Source organism: Eptatretus burgeri, chromosome 18 (genome assembly GCF_056783735.1).
Source record: "Eptatretus burgeri isolate ZD-2024b chromosome 18, Ebu_testis_v1, whole genome shotgun sequence".
Taxonomy (NCBI): Eukaryota; Metazoa; Chordata; class Myxini; order Myxiniformes; family Myxinidae; genus Eptatretus; species Eptatretus burgeri.
In genome coordinates, this window is record NC_140978.1 from 1,163,993 (window position 1) to 1,182,176 (window position 18,184).

Sequence of the window (18,184 nt, forward strand, 5' to 3'; positions counted from 1 at the left end):
GGTTGGGCACTGATGTTGGGCGATGAGATCTGGCGAGCAGTCGGCATTCCAATTCATCCAAAAGGTGTTTGATGGGGTTGAAGTCAGGGCTCTGTGCAGGCCAGTCAAGTTCTTCCACACCAATCTCGACAAACCATTTATGTATGGACTTCGCTTTGTGCCCAGGGCCATTGTCATGCTGAAACAGGAAAGGGCCTTCCCCAAACTGTTGCCACAAAGTTGGAAGAACAGAATTGTCGAGAATGTAATTGTATGCTGTAGCGTTGTGATTTCCCTTCACTGGAACCAAGGGGCCAAGCCCAAACCATGAAAAACAGTCCCAGACCATTATTCCTTCTCCAACAAACTTTACAGTTGGCACTATGCATTCGGACAGGTAGCATTCTCCTGGCATCTACCAAACCCAGATTTGTCCGTTGGACTGCCAGATGATGAGGCGCGATTCGTCACTCCAGAGAACGCACTTGCACTGCTCCAGAGAACGCACTTGCATTGCTCCAGAGTCCTATGGCGGTGAGCTTTACACCACTCCAGCCAACGCTTGGCCTTGCACATAGTGATCTTACTGCTTGTGTGCAGCTGTTCGCCCATGGAAACCCATTTCATGAAGCTGTCAAGAAGAACAGTGCTTGTACTGACCTTTCTTCCAGAAGCAGTTTGGAACTCGGTAGTGAGTGTTGCAATTTTCTGCACGACGCACTTCAGCACTTGGTGGTCTGGTTCTGTGAGCTTGTGTGGCCTATCACTTCGCAGCTGAGCTGTTGTTGCTCCGAGACGTTTCCACTTCACAATAACAGCAATTACAGTTGACTGGGGCAGCTCAAGCAGGGCAGAAATCTGACGAACTGACTTGTTGGAAAGGTGGCATCCAATGATGGTACCACATTGAAAGTCACTGAACTCTTCAGTACAGCCCATTCTACTGCCAATGTTTGTCCATGGAGATTGTAAGGCTGTGTGCTTGATTTTATACACCTGTCAGCAATGGGTGTGGCTGAAATAGCTGAATCCATTAATTAGAAGGGGTGTCTGCAAACTTTTGGCCATGTAGTGCATGTCCAGAAAACCATCCCCATCTCATGTCTGATATTGATGACCTCCACCATATCTGGGAGAGTTGAAGCAGCATGTACAAGGTAGAGTGACCAGGTCTGAATCTGAATTTATCTGAGATGAGGAGGAGAGGAATTATTTTGTGTCACCTGATGATGGATTACATGACCTTTCTGATGATTGGAAGTAAGCTAATTGGGTTGTAGTTAAGGGGATAGGTTTTTGCATAATGTTTGTCATGCAGTGACTTTCAAACAGCCAGAAGTTGACCAAGGGCAAGTTATAATGTGAAGAGAGCAGAAAGGACTGCAAGAGCAGCATAACAGGTTTTTATCCCCCGCCACGTGGCGGAAGGGGGATATTGTTGTCGTCCGGCTGTCCGTCCGTCCATCCATCCGGCTGGGCGTCAACATTCATTTCAATGGCGGGGGATTCCCCATCTCTGATGGGTATATTTTTATCCCCCACCGCGTGCCGGAAGGGGGATATTGTTGTCACCCGGGTCGTCCGTCCGTCCGGCTGGCTGGGCGTCAACCTTTATTTCAATGGCGGGGGATTCCCCATTTCTGATGGGTATATTTAGGACATGTGATCAGCTGATGCTGTCTGGTCCAGTTGCAGAGTCGAAGGTTGCCAGAAACTTCTCCACCATCTCAGGTATAAAAGACAGAGTCCAGGAGCAGTTGGGTATGACTGGGTAGGGTGGGAGCAGAGAGTGAGGGTTTCATGACACAAGATTTGGAAGCAAACACAGAATTAAGGAATTCATCCTTCTCAATAGCACAGTCAACTGTGGTGTCATTTGAAGAGAGGAAAGGGGTGGAGGGGGAGCATACTCCAGAGACAGACTTAACAAGGCACTACCAGGTTCTAGAGGAAGGAAACAAGTTTGAAAGTTCAATCTTGAAGTTTTGTCCAAATGTTATTTTCTGGCTCTCCTTGGTGTGAACACGCACTTGTTGAGGGCTTTGTCGGATGAGCTGAGATTGCCTTCGGTCGGATTTGTGTTCTCGTAAGAGAAGGCAAATTGTTTCAAAGCAACTACTTCATTACAGGATTTAGTGTTCCATGGGTGGGAAGAAGAGTAGGATAAGTGAAGACAAGACAAGATGGGATGTATCTGTACAAATGAGAGAGCGCAGGATTCTGTGGAAGTATCCCCAGGCTGAGTTAATATCAAGCTGAGAAAATGAGATGGCTGCTTGCAGTCCTTGCCAGTCTGCCAAAGCGAACTGCCAGACACCACAAAGACTGCGCTGACGTGGATGTCTGAGAATAGCCAGAGAGATGTTGAATTTCACAAGCACATGAACAAATGATCCAATTAAGCAGAGGAAGAGCAGGAAATATTAACAGAGAAGTTGGTCATCAACAAGTCCAGAAGGGAGGCTTTGCCATTGGGAGAAACCTGGTCTAAAAGTTCACAGATGGAGTCAGTCTCATGCATGTGCTTGGGTGAGCGTACGAGGGAGTGATGGGCAGTGCATTTGAAAAACATAAATGAGGGTGATGAGATAATGGACAGAGAGAAACAATTCCACAATCGGGAGAATAAGGGAACTGAAATGCAGGTGAGCAACCAGTCTGGATTTGGATATTGGGAGGCTGAGCATGTGAGGATTTCTTGAAGAATGTGTATGATCAAGAGTGGGTTAGTTATGGCAGAGGTAAGAGAGGATTGTGGAATTAAGGCCAGATGCAAGCTTGTATATAATAGAGCCCACCAATTTTCTGCCAGTGGAAGAATGACAGTCCTGAGGAATCCACCTTCTCCCTTGAGATAGCATTGGTGATGAAGGCCTTGTTTCTGTCTGTCTCAAGAGGAACAAGGTGGGAATCAGGAGCAATCGCTTGGAGTTGGGGAGTGCTATTCCAGTGAGCTCTGTATGAAAGCATTGTACACTGATGAGCTCGATGCAGCTCTGAAATGCTTTTTTATATTAACGATACCCAGTTGGCAGTGAGACTTTGATTCTTGTTTAATGATATGCTGCAAATTTGGTTTTGTCAAAACTCATCATGCTTAGAATTCCTAAACTTAATTGCAAGTTTACATCTTTGCTTCATATTGATTTAATTGGGGGAGAAATGTGCTGTCTGTATTATTTCACAATGCAGTTGAAGAATATGCATTTCCATACATTATTAGCTGTTCTTGGTGCAAGGCAGCAACGCATAAATTATCTGTATATATTGTTCCAGAGACTATCTGAGCCTGAGCAGGCAGGTCGGAGTACGTTTGGCAGAGTTGAATCACGTCGGTTCAACCTCAACTTGCACCATCACTGACAATGCTGTGGTGTCACAAGCTCGATCAGAAGATTCACTTTCCGTCCAACCTCCATCCAATCCGCCGAAGACCTCACTTGGACAACTCACTTGCCAAAGTGTGCCTGAAGGTTTGAAAATTGGCTATTCTTGTGGTCTTGACAGCAGTGAAGCAAAACTTGAGAGCTGATGATACAAATTGCTTATTTGGGGGGGGGTCGTGTAGAGTGTATGTTTTTGATAGAGCATCCCGCCTCCCAGGCCACTGCCTGCCCGAGCACCCAGCCTCCCCGGCCACTGCCTGCCCGAGTACCCCGCCTCCCCGGCCACTGCCTGCCCGAGCACCCCGCCTCCCCGGCCACTGCCTGCCCGAGCACCCCGCCTCCCCGGCCACTGCCTGCCCGAGCACCCAGCCTCCCCGGCCACTGCCTGCCCGAGCACCCAGCCTCCCCGGCCACTGCCTGCCCGAGTACCCCGCCTCCCCGGCCACTGCCTGCCCGAGCACCCCGCCTCCCCGGCCACTGCCTGCCCGAGCACCCCGCCTCCCCGGCCACTGCCTGCCCGAGCACCCCGCCTGCCGCCTGCCCGAGCACCCCGCCTGCCGCCTGCCCGAGCACCCAGCCTCCCCGGCCACTGCCTGCCCGAGCACCCAGCCTCCCCGGCCACTGCCTGCCCGAGCACCCAGCCTCCCCGGCCACTGCCTGCCCGAGTACCCCGCCTCCCCGGCCACTGCCTGCCCGAGCACCCCGCCTCCCCGGCCACTGCCTGCCCGAGCACCCCGCCTGCCGCCTGCCCGAGCACCCCGCCTGCCGCCTGCCCGAGCACCCCGCCTGCCGCCTGCCCGAGCACCCCGCCTGCCGCCTGCCCGAGCACCGAGCACCCCGCCTGCCCGAGCACCCCGCCTGCCGCCTGCCCGAGCACCCCGCCTGCCCGAGCACCCCGCCTGCCGCCTGCCCGAGCACCCCGCCTGCCCGAGCACCCCGCCTGCCGCCTGCCCGAGCAGCCCGCCTGCCCCCCTGCCCGAGCACCCCGCCCGCCGCCTGCCCGAGCACCCCGCCCGCCGCCTGCCCGAGCACCCCGCCCGCCGCCTGCCCGAGCACCCCGCCCGCCGCCTGCCCGAGCACCCCGCCCGCCGCCTGCCCGAGCACCCCGCCCGCCGCCTGCCCGAGCACCCCGCCCGCCGCCTGCCCGACCCCCCCGCCCGCCGCCTGCCCGAGCCCCCCGCCCGCCGCCTGCCCGAGCACCCCGCCCGCCGCCTGCCCGAGCACCCCGCCCGCCGCCTGCCCGAGCACCCCGCCCGCCGCCCGCCCGAGCACCCCGCCCGCCCGAGCACCCCGCCCGCCGCCCGCCCGAGCACCCCGCCCGCCGCCCGCCAGATGCACCCCGCCCGCCGCCCGCCGCCCGCCAGATGCACCCCGCCCACCGCCTGCCCAGGCACCCCGGCCACCGCCTGCCCGAGCACCCCGCCTCCCCGCCACTGCCTGCCCGAGCTGGTAGTTCGACAAAAAGTTACAGGAGGAAGAAGATAGGGGAGAAAAACGTGGTTATGGAACGTGTATTGTGAGAGGTTAAAAGAATAATATTTTTTTTCAAGATTATGTAAGATTATGTAAGATTAGGTGAAGGAAAGGTTGAAGAAAGAAAATCATGAAGGTGAATGTGGGGCAATAAAAATGGATGGTGCATTGGCAGGAGGTACAGGAAGTCACGTGGTTACGTGGGGTATAATGTGAAGAAGATATTTTTATTTTTTGAGGAAGGATGGAAAGAGGGTGGAGGGAAAAGTGGAGAAAATAAAAACTTGTGGTAATAAGGAGAAAATACAATAAGCACGATCATGCACACAAATGAGAAAAAGGGGAGGCCTCAAGGAAACCCGATATGAAAAGATGACGAAAACACCACAATTAACCCAAGCCCAAACTAAAGACACCCAGTGAACATAGAGATAACAAAATGACAGTAAAACGCGACAAAATCAACTGGAAAACATATTTGAGAAAGACGGCAGAGAACCTGAAGAGGAACCGCCACCGTTGCTCAAGAAACGGAAACGGAAGTCGATTGCTCACCCTCTCTCTGTTATATTCACCCTCTTATTTGTTCAAGGTCATCTGCCATCTGCTTGGAAATCAGCAAATATTCCTGCTCTGCATAGAAAAGGTGCAAAAATAGATCCCTGCAACGACAGACCAATCAGCCTTCTCCCAATCATCAGCAAGGTTATGGAATCCTTCATCACTTCAGACATTAAATCCTTATTCTTAAAAGGCTTGATTTCCAATCATCAATTAGGATTCAGACAAGGACACTCTACCCTGGATATGCTGCTTCTGCTCTCCCAACAATGGATGGAGATCCTCAATGCCGGACATGAAATCAGAGCAATTTCCCTCGACATATCATGTGCTTTCGATGCGGTCCAGCACCCTGCCCTGCTCACCAAACTCTCTTCCTATGGTATCCAAGGACATCTCCACTCATGGCTCACCAGCTTCCTCTCCTGTCACAGCCAACATGTGGCCCTTGATGGAGTTCTCTCATCCCCTCTTCCTGTCCAGGCTGGAGTTCCTCAAGGCAGTGTTCTGGGACCTGTTCTTTTTCTGGTTTTCATCAATGATCTCTCTGACTCTCTGGGAAAATCCTCTTTATATTTATGCTGATGACTCCACCCTCTGCCGCAGCATCTGTCATCCCTCAGATCGGCAAGCAGCAGCCTCTTCACTGTCTGGAGACCTGGATAAAATCACAAGGTGGTCCAACACATGGAACATGTCTTTCAATCCTGACAAATCTCACTCTCTCATTATGTCTCTCTGTAAGGACCATCCAGAACTCCACCTTGCCCCCCCCCCCTTCCATCTACTTTCTAAACAATGCTCTTGAAGTCCTTTCATTCATGCTTTTGGGTCTCACAATATGCCAGGATCTTTCCTGGGAAAGCACATTTCCAAACTGGCCTCCAAAACCAGTCACCGACTGGGCATCTTCCGTCATGCAAAGTCCTTCCTTGGCACACCTGAACTCCTGACCGCATACAAAGCTTTTGTCCGCAGCCTGATGGAGTATTGCTCTCCCCTCTGCGCTGGTGCTCCCGCCTCTCACTTTTCTCATCTTCATGCTATGGAAACCAAGGCATTTAGCATCGTTGGTGTCTCCCGCGATGAGGCTGAGTCTTTGGGTCTCTCACTTTCTCACCGCAGATAGGTCGGTGGACCGCCGATAGGTCAGATAGCGATTGCCGAAACAGCTTGCCGGGCAAGGAGTTTGAGATTTAGCAAGGGTTCTGGCCACATTGCTTCCTTTTTACAATAGATTTCATTTTGATTTTTTTGCAATCATTTATTGATTTATTTTTTGCAATGTGTGGCATATTTAACATCCACCAGTATCAACCAGTGCTGGCAGGTGGATCCCAAGGCTCAAATCCTATTTGATAGGCAGTGCACTCATTGATGCTATCCTTGCCTGCCTGCACACCAGGGTGACACTAGTTGGATCAGGGAAACCATGGGTGTTTGTACCAATCCTCTTTGGATTTGACCTCCAGTGAATGCCTCAGGGGGGTGGGGACTTGGGTTACAGGGGTCAAAATGGGAGGGGGGGGGGAGGAATTTACTCAAAATTTGATAGGATCCTTTTATCATCTTTCAACTTTGCTTTAGATTTAGAAGCGTGGGGATTTGCGATGGCATGTCATCAACTTCACTGTAGTTTTCTGGTTGTTTTGCCCGAAACGGTTTTTCTGGTTTTGGAAAAATTAGTTACTCAACATATTCATTTGAGAACCACTCATTGAATGGGCTTGGAATCACCCCAACGTTAATATTCCGTAAAAATTTTTGCTCGACTATCTTTTATCACATGCTTGCCTCGACGTCACTGAAACTTGAATTGAAATTGCCTTATGGTCAAGTTTATCATTTCATCTTAAAACTCAGCCTCAGCTTACACGCCTCTGATGCTGCAGGAAAAGTTTTTTTTTCAGATGAGAGATTGTGGGCTGTTCCATCTGTATCCTTTGTCATTTGTTTTTTCCTTCATAAAAGTAAATCATTTCTCACTTTTCTCCCATCAATTTAGAACGACCCTCATGTGACGATGTTGGTGAGTGCCTGACGCTGGAAGAATCTAAGGTTTTGCAACCAAAGGAGCAGCTTCACCATGCCAATGGTCATCAGATAAGGACGTCACGCCATGCTGTGAATGCTCAGCCGGGAAAGGTGAAGATGGGATGTGTCGGACATGAGCCGGAATCCAGCCAACCAGTTGGGAGTTCGGTCATGACAGTCTCCCAGGATGACGACTGGTTAGCTCTCGTGGACCATGCTTCACAACAGTTGATCAATGGAGAGGGTGGTGACTGTGTGGATCATGCCGATGGTCATGATGGTGCAGTTTTGAGAGAAGATGACACTGGTCTGCTGCAGTAAGTGATCTTTAGCAATGTACTACTTCTGAGTGGTAGAACACCTGGTATTCTGAAGAACTGCACCAGTTTGCTTGATGTTTGATACATGCTTGCGATTTTTTTTTTTTTTTTTCCTGGCTTGCATCTTGTCTCCGAGTTTGTAACCATCAGTTCATGCTAAGATCACGTCAAACCAAAACTAAGTTCCATATCCCATTCACATGGTAGAAGTTCAAAACGTGACTGAGTTTTGCATGTATACGGCATTGTCGTAATTCAAAACATTCTTGGCATAATCAGAATACTGTTTGTGGAGATCACAGAATTTTGAAAACAGTTGGAAGTGCATGGAAAGAGATTCACATTCTCTGATTGGCAGTTAAATAATCTGTCATGTCCAGCTGGGCAGTTTGATGAATTACCTCCACCACCAAATGTGGATGGATGGATGTTGTGTATTCACCCCTGTTTGTTTGCTTTGTCTGTCAGCAGGATATTTCAAAAAGTTATGGACGGATTTGGACGAAACTTGGTGGACAGGTTGGGGAGGTGACAATAGATTTTGGTTAAGGTCCTGATGCAAATCTGGCCTAACAATGGGATACAAAACGTAAACTGTTAAGCCTAGAGGAGGTATGCGCTCCACCACGTGCCATTCTCGTTTTATTATTGAAGGAAGTGACCTCGCTTTTCCTCCAGACAGGTCTTCCATACCGAGACGAGACTTATTAACTTATCTGGAATTTACATTCAAGATAAGGGATTGTTATCGCGCACTGTCCATCCGTCTTCTTCTCCGGCCAATCAGCTGGGCCGATCCGGCTCAAATTTGACAGCAACATTCCTCGCGCGACTGGTAACAGGAAATGCAATGCTCATTTCAGTCACATGACTAAGTCAGTCAAAATGGTCTACTTAGTAAATTTCTTGAAAAATCTTCTCCAGACCCTGCAGTCAGCATCCTAACAAATTTGGGTATATTAGGACAGTCCAAATGTTAAATTGTGGAGGCCGTGCTGATCACGTGACGAAGTGTGTCAAAATTGCGGTTGTGCAAATTCCTTCCAAAATCTTCAAACCCACCAGTCAGTGCTACCAAATCTGGGTTGCAACATAAGTCTAGGGTCGGGATGTTAATTTTATTGTGCAAGTCATGAAGATCATGTGACCGGAAGTGTCAAAATGGCCGACTGTCAACTTTTGGGAAAATCCCATTAATTCCTTTAAAAATCTTCTCAAGACCTACCAATCAGAATGCTACCAAATTTGTGTTGCAACATTTGGCCAGGGTGCAGATAAGCTGCTGGTCCAGTGGTCCTATTTTCATTATTTTTTGTATGCAATCTTGTATCATAGAGGAGCTAGAACATGGAATGGATCAGGACTTTTGAGACCAAAAGGAATAGTAGAAAGAGAGAGGGGGAGTGGGACACACCAACAGCAAGGTTAAAGGTGGGGGGGGGGGATAGAGAGGGAGACTTGGAGAAATAAGGGATGTGGGGAAGAATGAGAGCTAGGGGAGGACACATGGAATGGACAATATGGATACAGAAGCAAACTTTCAGGAAGGAAAAATCAGAAATTTGAAAGAGGTGAGCATGGGGAGTGTTAATGGGGAAGAAAAGATCATAGTTTAGGCTTTGGGACGATCCGAGATGGTGGTCAACAGCTGTCTTGAAGACGTGGAGGGAGAAGGAGATTGAAGAAAAGGTGGAAGTTGATTCCGCAAGCGCGAGAAGAGAGGAATGAATGAGTAGAGGTGAGCATGGATCCTGGATTTTGGGAGTTTCAACAGAAAAGGGAGAGAATAGAGGGTATACGACCAGAAAGCAGGCAGTTGAAGACAGACCACTGACCTGTCTGTGACGGTGAAGTGATAGGCCCGTCGACTCAGCGTCGTCGTGGTAGATTCCAATCGTTGTGTGAGATTGCAATAATTGTGAAGGCCTTGGTTTCCATGGTGTCAAGCTGAGAAAGGTGTGAGGCAGGGGAGCCAGCCCAGAGCAGACAGCAATACTCCAAGCTGCGGATGAAAGCCTTGGAGGTGGATAGAAGTTCAGGTGTGCCAAGGAAGGACTTTGCATGACAGAGGATACTCAATCGGTGACTGGCTTTTGAGGCCAACTGAGAAGTGTGGTTTGCTCAAGAAAGATAAGATTATGGCTGATGGTGAGGCCCAAAAGGAGTTTGAGTGACTGAATTTATTCAATGGGATTGTTAAGGAAGTAGATGGGGGGGGGGGGTCGGTTGTCCTACCATGCAAGCACTGTGGGTTGTGGAAGAGGACGGAACACAGTAAACTGAAATAAGGTTGATCGTGGTAGAAAAGGCTGCAAGTAGGGATGGGGGTGATATGAAATGTTAGTGCACTGCTTGCTTGAAGCCCTGGAGGCAAGAGTGCGATTGACCAGACTCTGGAAGGTCGAGTGGAGTTGTACAGTTCGACTTGACTTTGGGAGTTGAACGAGGAGGGTGTTGCTGGAAGAAAAGGTATGCTCTGTTGGAGCTGAGTAGGGTGGGGGATGAGAGTTGAAGCAGTTGAAAAACAGACCTGCCTGCAATGAGAGTTAACAGGTCTTTATTTTGCCTTATCGCTGGAGATGGCAGTAAGGTTTACTGCTTTGGATTCCACATATTCCAGGAAAGGCAAATATAATGCTGGGGCACCAGCCCAAAAGGGAGAGTACTACTCCATTGAGCTACAGACAAAGGCCTTTTTTAGGCTGAATAGTTCCGATTAATTAATTGGAACGACAGACAATCAGCAACTGGCTTTTTAGGCTACCTTTGTGGTGTGGTGAGCTCAGGTCATGGCTGATGGTTTGGCCGAGAAGTGCAAGAGACTGGATCCTCTTCCAATGGTTCGTGTGATGCCCTCTTACTCCCGAAGGATTGAGAGATTTGTCAGGATTGAACCAACTGTGCCCTTTTTATCAGATAGCATCTAAATCCATTCCAGATCAACAGTGTGCTGCTGTCAGTCTGTGATTGGGATACGACATGACTCTGCAAAAAGGAAGATCCCCCCCCCCCATTTTGTCTTTGTCTTATCTGCGTTCATAAGTTTGCATTTCCTTGAATCTGCATTGGAATAGGTGACCCTGACACACACACACACCCACCCTTTCTGGCATTTTGATATGATTTGACTTGCAAGTTCTTTAATTAATAAATAGTCCAGCTGTAAGTGAGGAATATTTTCTTCTCCACAAACATACAAGCCACCATTATGGTTTTTATGCTACTGCGGCTTCAAGTCAGTGATTCTTGAATTGGGGTGTGAAACGTCATTTGTGGGGGTCAAAACATGCCAGCCGGTTAAAGTTACTAAAGGAGTGATAATCTAATTCCACGTCTGATTTTTGACAAGGGGGCAGGCACTAAAAATGATTAAGAACTGCTGCTCTAAGTTGAGAAAGTGACTTGCTAACTGACTACTGGCACGTTAGAAAGAATGAATTCATCTGTTTTGCTTCCAATTTAAAACTCGAGTTTTATACACTCTGCATGAAAGGTGTCAAAGGAAATGATATGTATTTGCCTGCATACATGGCAGAATTAGGAGCCATATTGATTAAATATGCAACTAGCGATTTGATAGAACACCTTACCACCATGTAGCTTTGAGAAAAATGGCATGGGAAGCGTTACCCCCTCCCTTCTTATTTGGATGAAGTTAGCTCAGACATTGCATCACTGGACACCGCCATTTTGTCTGAATCTGTTCTCCCCCAACCCCCGCCCGAGAATGTGGGCGGCAAATACGATTGGTTGAAACGGTGTACACTTTTGCCAAAGTTCTGCTAAACTAAAGGTTTTTGGAAGTACAGTCGTTTACAGTGTTTAAAATATATGAAGACCACAAGGGGAAAACCAGAGATGTCACTTTTTATAAATTTCAGGGTTATTGCACCTGCCAATAGTTCGTCGACCGAGAATTAACAGGGTCTATCTGACATTTCATTCAAATTTAGAAGAAGTCCATGTAGAAGGGCAACAGAGGAAACTAAGTAAGATTATTTTATGTAACCTTTATATGTACCTGTTATGTAGCACACGATATGAAAATAAAATGTTATGAGATAGCGGCAATTCCACTTTGAATTTTTGATTTCATTTTTTTCAAACTTTAAAAAAAGTGTAGTTGGACCCTGTTAATTCTCGGTCGATGAGTTGGCAACATAAGGTTTCCTCTCACAATATTACTTTAACAAATAACCAGGGGTGTCACATAATTTACATGGTATAAAGTTTAGCCATGCAATGAAAAAACAAGTGTTGTCAAAGCTGAACAAGTAGAAACCCAGAGTTGTCAGTACTTTACTCCTGGTTATCTCCCTTTCATTCATGTTAACTGTTCCACCATAATATTCACAGTTGAGAAACTAAAAAATGAAAGGTTGTAAAACTTTCACAACATAAACTCTGAGCACTACAATGGCCTATTTGGTTATATCATGGGCTCCGGAGTTGGTGCATATCGTGGTTCAAGCCTGGTCAAACCTTTATTGTGAGTTTTATGGGACCCACGTCGTGGCTTAATGGTTAGCGCGTCTGAGTACCCATCCTCATTCGATGTACCCACCGCCCAATCAACCTGCTTAGGTAAATGAGGGAGTCACATGAGGTGACTTCGGCTATCGCGGGGGTGGTTTATCCTTGGTTTCCTCCCGGTTTTCCATCATATTAAGTAGTACGGAGTAAGAAATGGAGAATCCGTCGTCATATAAGCGAAATACCCTTGAGTATGGCGTTGAACACCAATCAAACAAAAAAACAATGACCGTTTAATGTTGAAAAAATAATCTGTGATCACCAAAGTCATGTAATGTATGCTAATAACCAACAAGCATGAATTTGCGACACAGCCTGGGTTAAAATTACATGCCAATTATTAAACAAGGGAATAACTAGTGATGTCCGTTTGCAACATTGATTCGTTCTTTGCTCTTAAATTAAATAACACAGAAGCTTGGCAAATGCTACATGCTTAATTTGATCGGCCAATGATCACTCTTCCTTTTACTGGAAAAGAAATCTACATGACAGTTATAAAACAGTCCACCAAAGTCTTGAAACTTTGTTTTTCAGTTTCTTCAAAATTGACTTGTCCTGACATCTCTGGTTTTCCCCTTGTGGTCTTCATATAATTGAAATAAAGTTTTCAAGGCTGTAGAAAAAACACCATTGATACATTTGGGATAAGCCCTCTTTTGCACCACCTGCTTTAACATGTTACATTAGTTATTCGTGCCTGTTTGTCCGTTGTCTTTAAAACCAGTAAGTTTTTACTGTTTGGAATGATTTTCATTTTGTGTCATCAACTGTGGTCCACCTTCGCTTGTGGAAACACGGGCTGCGGTGAACCAGTTGAAACGGGGCAAAGCTCCAGGGATCAGTGGCATCCATGCCGAACAAGTTATTTTGATTGACTGCTAAACTGCAAGTTTGTGGAAGTGCAAACAAGCCGATGCCGTGTTCTACAGTTCAAAATATGAAATTTAATTGGGGAAAAAAGTAGTTCTTCACACACACACACACAAAAATTGCTTTCCTCTGCTTTGCGCTATGTACAGGGCTAATGAACAATCTTTCACACCCTCCTCCCCCTTCCAGCTCTCAACTCCTTCAACCCCTAATCTCTACATACAAAGTGAAATAGATGTCATCTCATGCATCACCAATGTTTTTAGCCGTGTCACATTGCGAACGCTGGCTCCAAGAGAGCTCCGCGTTGTTGTTCTTCTTTTTCTGCTGAAGACAAAACCTTTATTACTTATGAAATCTAAAGATTTCGTAAGTATATTGATCAGTTCCGTTTCTGTTTGTTTGTGTCATGATTGGTTGTTTGTGTCAGATGTCATGATTGTCAGGTCAGGTTATATTTGACCTGCTACAGGTACCATGTAAACCTGTACTAACCTGTTCCATGGTCCGGTTGTCGGCGACTAAACCGTCTCCCCCACCAGGTTTTCTGGTGAGGAGGGTGTTTGGATATGGACACCCAGCAGGATTAAAAACAAAACCTGTCAAAGGGCGGAGGAGCTCCTTGTGAGCCAACAGCCATCCATATCTAGTGCCCAACTGTGTCTGCGGACGTCCTCCTGCAGTTGGGTCACTTCTTATTAGGAGGTTGGTGGCAGGATTTGCACTCCGGCCACCGTAAAACCCTTCATTCCGCAAAACACAAAAACGCAATAAAATCTGAAAACCCACTCCGTGGGAGTACCTCCTGTGCAGCTTCCCTTCGCAGGGCAGCTCACCGGATGACGGGATTGGGGCAAAGCCTTCGGGACCCCCAATCTTTGATTATAGGAGGGAAACCACGGGGTATCATCCCTGGGTCAGATTGCGGGAGAGTGTCAGAGTGGTGCTGAGGTGTCGTCCACCAGACGGCGGTCTCCTTGGGTTAACCTGAGGCGGTCCCTTCGGGTGGGTGCCTGGAATGTCCTATCACAAAGAGAGGATGATCACCTGTCTCTTATCTGAGCTCAAGCGTTTGGACATCGGTATTGCAGCACTCTCTGAGGTTCGGAGACCGGATTGCGGCGAGATAATGGTCGGTGGTTACACCTACTATTGGTCTGGTCGCTGTGATGGTTACCATACCCAAGGAGTTGCTGTAGCTGTGTCCAATAAGCTGACCCCAATGATAATTGAGGTAACAGCAGTCAACGAGCGTATTATGAGATTAAGGATTCGTCACTCCTTAGGTGTCATTTCCCTGGTCTCTGTTTATGCTCCGACTGAGGCGAGTGATCTCACCGTGAAGGATGCATTCTACACCACGATGGAGTCTGTGGTTGTTCAGTGCCCCAGACGAGATACACTTCTAGTCTTGGGGGATTTCAATGCATCGACTGGAACTGATAGGGATGGTTATGAGGTGTGTGTTGGTCCCCATGGGTCAGGAACTATGAACCAGAATAGCACTAAGTTCCTTGACTTTGCAAGAAGTCATGGACTTAGGGTGGCTGGTTCATGGTTTCAGTGCCCACAAGCTCATCGCTGGACTTGGTATTCCAACGCTGGCGGTGTGGCAATGGAGATTGACCATGTCCTCATTGATGGTCGTTGGAGGATGATCCAGAACTGCAGGGTCTACCGGAGTGCTCAGTTCCTCAATACTGACCACAGGCTTGTTGTAGCAACTCTAAAGCTGCACCTTAAATCCTGGAGAATGGTACCATCCCAGCCGAGGCTGGATGTTGGCAAGCTCAGGGATGAGAGAGTGGCTGAGGAGTTTGCGAATAGGCTGCGTGGACACTTGGGGGGTCTGGGTGCTTTGAGGGGTCCTGAAGAGTTGTGGAGTGCCTTCAAGACCACCGTCCTTGATGTTGCCGGTGGATGTCTTGGAACTCACCGCAGGGCAAAGAAGAATTTCGTCTCTCAAGGGACACTGGATACCATTGATCAGTCGCAGGGCCAGGCTGAATGGCAGAGCTGAGCTGTTCAGGGAGCTGAGGCGTAAAACTGTACATGCACTGAGGGTGGACAAGGAGGCCTATGTGCGAGGAATCTGTGAGGGGGTAGAGCATCACCTGTGGACAGGTGATTCTCGTCCCGCTTACAGGGGAATTCGCGCATTGCGTTCATCCAAGCCCATCCCTCGGAGCACTGCAGTTAGAGCAGAGAGTGGTAGGCTCTTGACAGAGGAGTCTGAAGTGAAGGCCCGCTGGGCCGGTTACTTTGAGCGGTTGTACCAGGCTGATCCCCCAGCTGTCGAGTTGGACGTCAAGGGTGTTACAATCCCTGTTGCTGACCCTCGAATCAACTGTGGTCCACCTTCGCTTGTGGAAACATGGGCTGCGGTGAACCGGTTGAAACGGGGCAAAGCTCCAGGGCTCAATGGCATCCATGCTGAACTTCAAGGCTGGTGGAAATGCTGCACTTGTGTCGTTGCATGCAGTTTTGTGCTCTGCCTGGAACACAGGCATCATCCTAACTAATTGGAAGAGGGGCCTTGTTGTTTCTCTCTGGAAAGGGAAGGGTGATCGCCAAGACTGCAACAACTACCGAGGGGTGACGCTGCTCTCAGTACCGGGGAAAGTCTTTGCTCGGATAATTCTTGATAGGGTTCGCCACCATCTGCTTGAGCACCAGCATCCAGAGCAGTCAGGCTTTACACCAAAGAGGTCAACGATTGACCGTATCCTTGCTCTTCGTGTCCTCACCGAACGCAGACGAGAGTTTCGGCAGGGGCTGCTTGCAGCCTATGTTGATCTCTGTAAAGCGTTTGATTCAGTGAATCGGGATGTCCTCTGGAGGATTCTTGGTCTTCGTGGGGTGCCACCAAAACTGATCGATCTGATGTCTGAACTCTTCTCTGGTACTGAGAGTGCTGTGAAGTGTGGTGGTACCACCTCTGACTTATTTCCAGTTGTTACTGGAGTTTGTCAGGGGTATGTTCTGTCACCCACACTTTTCAGCACTTGTATGGACTGGATTTTAGGGAGGATGTCTGAGAGATCAAGCTGCGGTGCATCGTTTGGGAATGTCAAGATCTCGGACCTTGATTTTGCAGATGATGCAGTCATCTTTGCGGAGACGTTAGATATCCTTTTGGGGGCCCTCGAGATGCTGAATGAGGAGTCGGAGCCGCTGGGATTTCGGGTTTCTTAGGTCAAAACTAAGATCCAGGCTTTCGGTGACATCTTGGATGCTGCTGTCCTGTCTGTGTCTGTTTGTGGTGAGGATGTTGAGGTCATGGAGAGATTCACTTTCCTTGGCAGTGATATTCATGTCTCTGCTGGCTGTGAGTCAGAGGTCAATAGACGTCCTGGTCAGGCCTGGGGAGTCATGGATTCACTGGATCATGGGGTGTGGCACTGCCGGTACCTGTGCGGGAGGACGAAAGTCCGAGTCTTCAGGTCCTTGGTACTTCCAGTCTTGCTCTATGGATGTGAGACTTGGACTCTGACCAAGGATCTGAGACGGAGACTTAATACCTTTGGTACCAGGTCTCTTCGGAGAATCCTTGGCTATCGCTGGGCGGATTTTGTGTCCAACGAGCGGTTGCTGAGAGAGACTCGGATGAGATTTGTTACCTGCATAGTCCGTGAGCGTCAGTTGCGGCTGTATGGACATGTGGCTCGTTTTCCTGATGCTGATCCTGCTCACCAGATTCTCTCAGCGAAGGAGTCTCATGAGTGGAGGAGGCCAGTGGGCCGACCACGTGCCTCGTGGTTGCGGCAGGTTGACCATCATCTCAAGGAGATGGCGATGGGCCTGGCATCTGCCTGGGGGATGGCCAGACGGAGGCCCCTGGAGTACCGGCGGAAAGTGGATGCAGCGATGCGCTGTTCTGGCACATGCTCCCATATCTGACCTGACCTGTTTGTGTGTTTGTCGGCACGATAACTCGAACGGAAGAAGCTACCAATGTCAAATTACACCATGTGATTCAGGAGGGTGATGGCGAGTGCTGATTAAATTTTGGTCAAAATCTGTCAAAGGTCAAGGTCACAGTGAGGTCAAACATCAAAAAAAAATAACTTGAACAGAAGAAACTACCAATGTCAAATTACACAATGTGATTCAGGGTGATGGCTTGCGCTGATTAGATTTTGGTCAAAATCGGTCAAAGGTCAAAGTCACAGTGACGTCAAACATTCGATTTATGGTTTGGTACAGAATCATCATAGAAACTTCTGGGTTGCATCGCTACCTTCTCGAGAGACAGCTTTTATTAGACAAGGTCAGAGGTCAAGTCGACGATTTCGTAAGTATATTGATGACTTCCTTTTCTGTTTGTCGGTACGATAACTCGAGAACGGAAGGAGCCACCAATGTCAAATTACACCACGTGATTCAGGAGGGTGATGGCTGGTGCTGATTAGATTTCGGTCAAAGGTCAAGGTCACAGTGAGGTCAAATATTCAATTTTTGATGGTTTGGTACAGATAACTCAAGAACGGAAGAAGCTACCAATGTCAAATTACACCATGTGATTCAGGAGGGTGGTGGCTAGCGCTGGTTATATTTTGGTCAAAATCGGTCAAAGGTCAAGGTCAGTGAGGTCAAACATCCAAAACATTCGATTTTTGATAGTTTGGTACAGAATCATCGTAGAAACTTCTGGTTTGCGTCGCTACCTTCTCTCGAGACAGCTTTTATTAGACAAGGTCAGAGGTCAAGTTGACGATTTCGTAAGTACCAGTCTATGACTGCTTGTTTATATATTTATCTTTTTTTTTGTCGTGTTGCAAACGCTGGCTCGAAGAGAGCTCCGCGTTGTTCTTCTTCTTCTGGTGTATGATGTGGCTCTTGGACACATTTGTCCTTGTTCCAGATTGGTTTCCTTTGTTTTGAGGGAATAATATTGGACAACGCTCACACTTTATTTGAGAGAAGTGAAATCCCAATTACGAGGGATTCTTGGGGGCAGGGGCAGTTGTACTGTGCTGGTAGACGTGAAATTTTGTGATTGTTACAGGATGAAATGCAACGGCA

General features: G+C 48.1%; 1 protein-coding gene across 8 annotated transcripts in view; it reads left to right on the forward strand.

The window, feature by feature from the left end:
• The window catches only part of LOC147008457 (uncharacterized), a 55,527-nt gene that overhangs the window by 33,806 nt on the left and 3,537 nt on the right, over nt 1–18,184 (forward strand). For all 8 annotated transcript variants that reach the window (XM_085863909.1, XM_085863911.1, XM_085863908.1 and 5 more), the window contains exons 6-7: nt 3,256–3,452; nt 7,405–7,750. In XM_085863909.1, the coding sequence (XP_085720035.1) occupies nt 3,256–3,452; nt 7,405–7,750 (543 nt within the window). The remainder of the gene's footprint in view (nt 1–3,255; nt 3,453–7,404; nt 7,751–18,184) is intronic.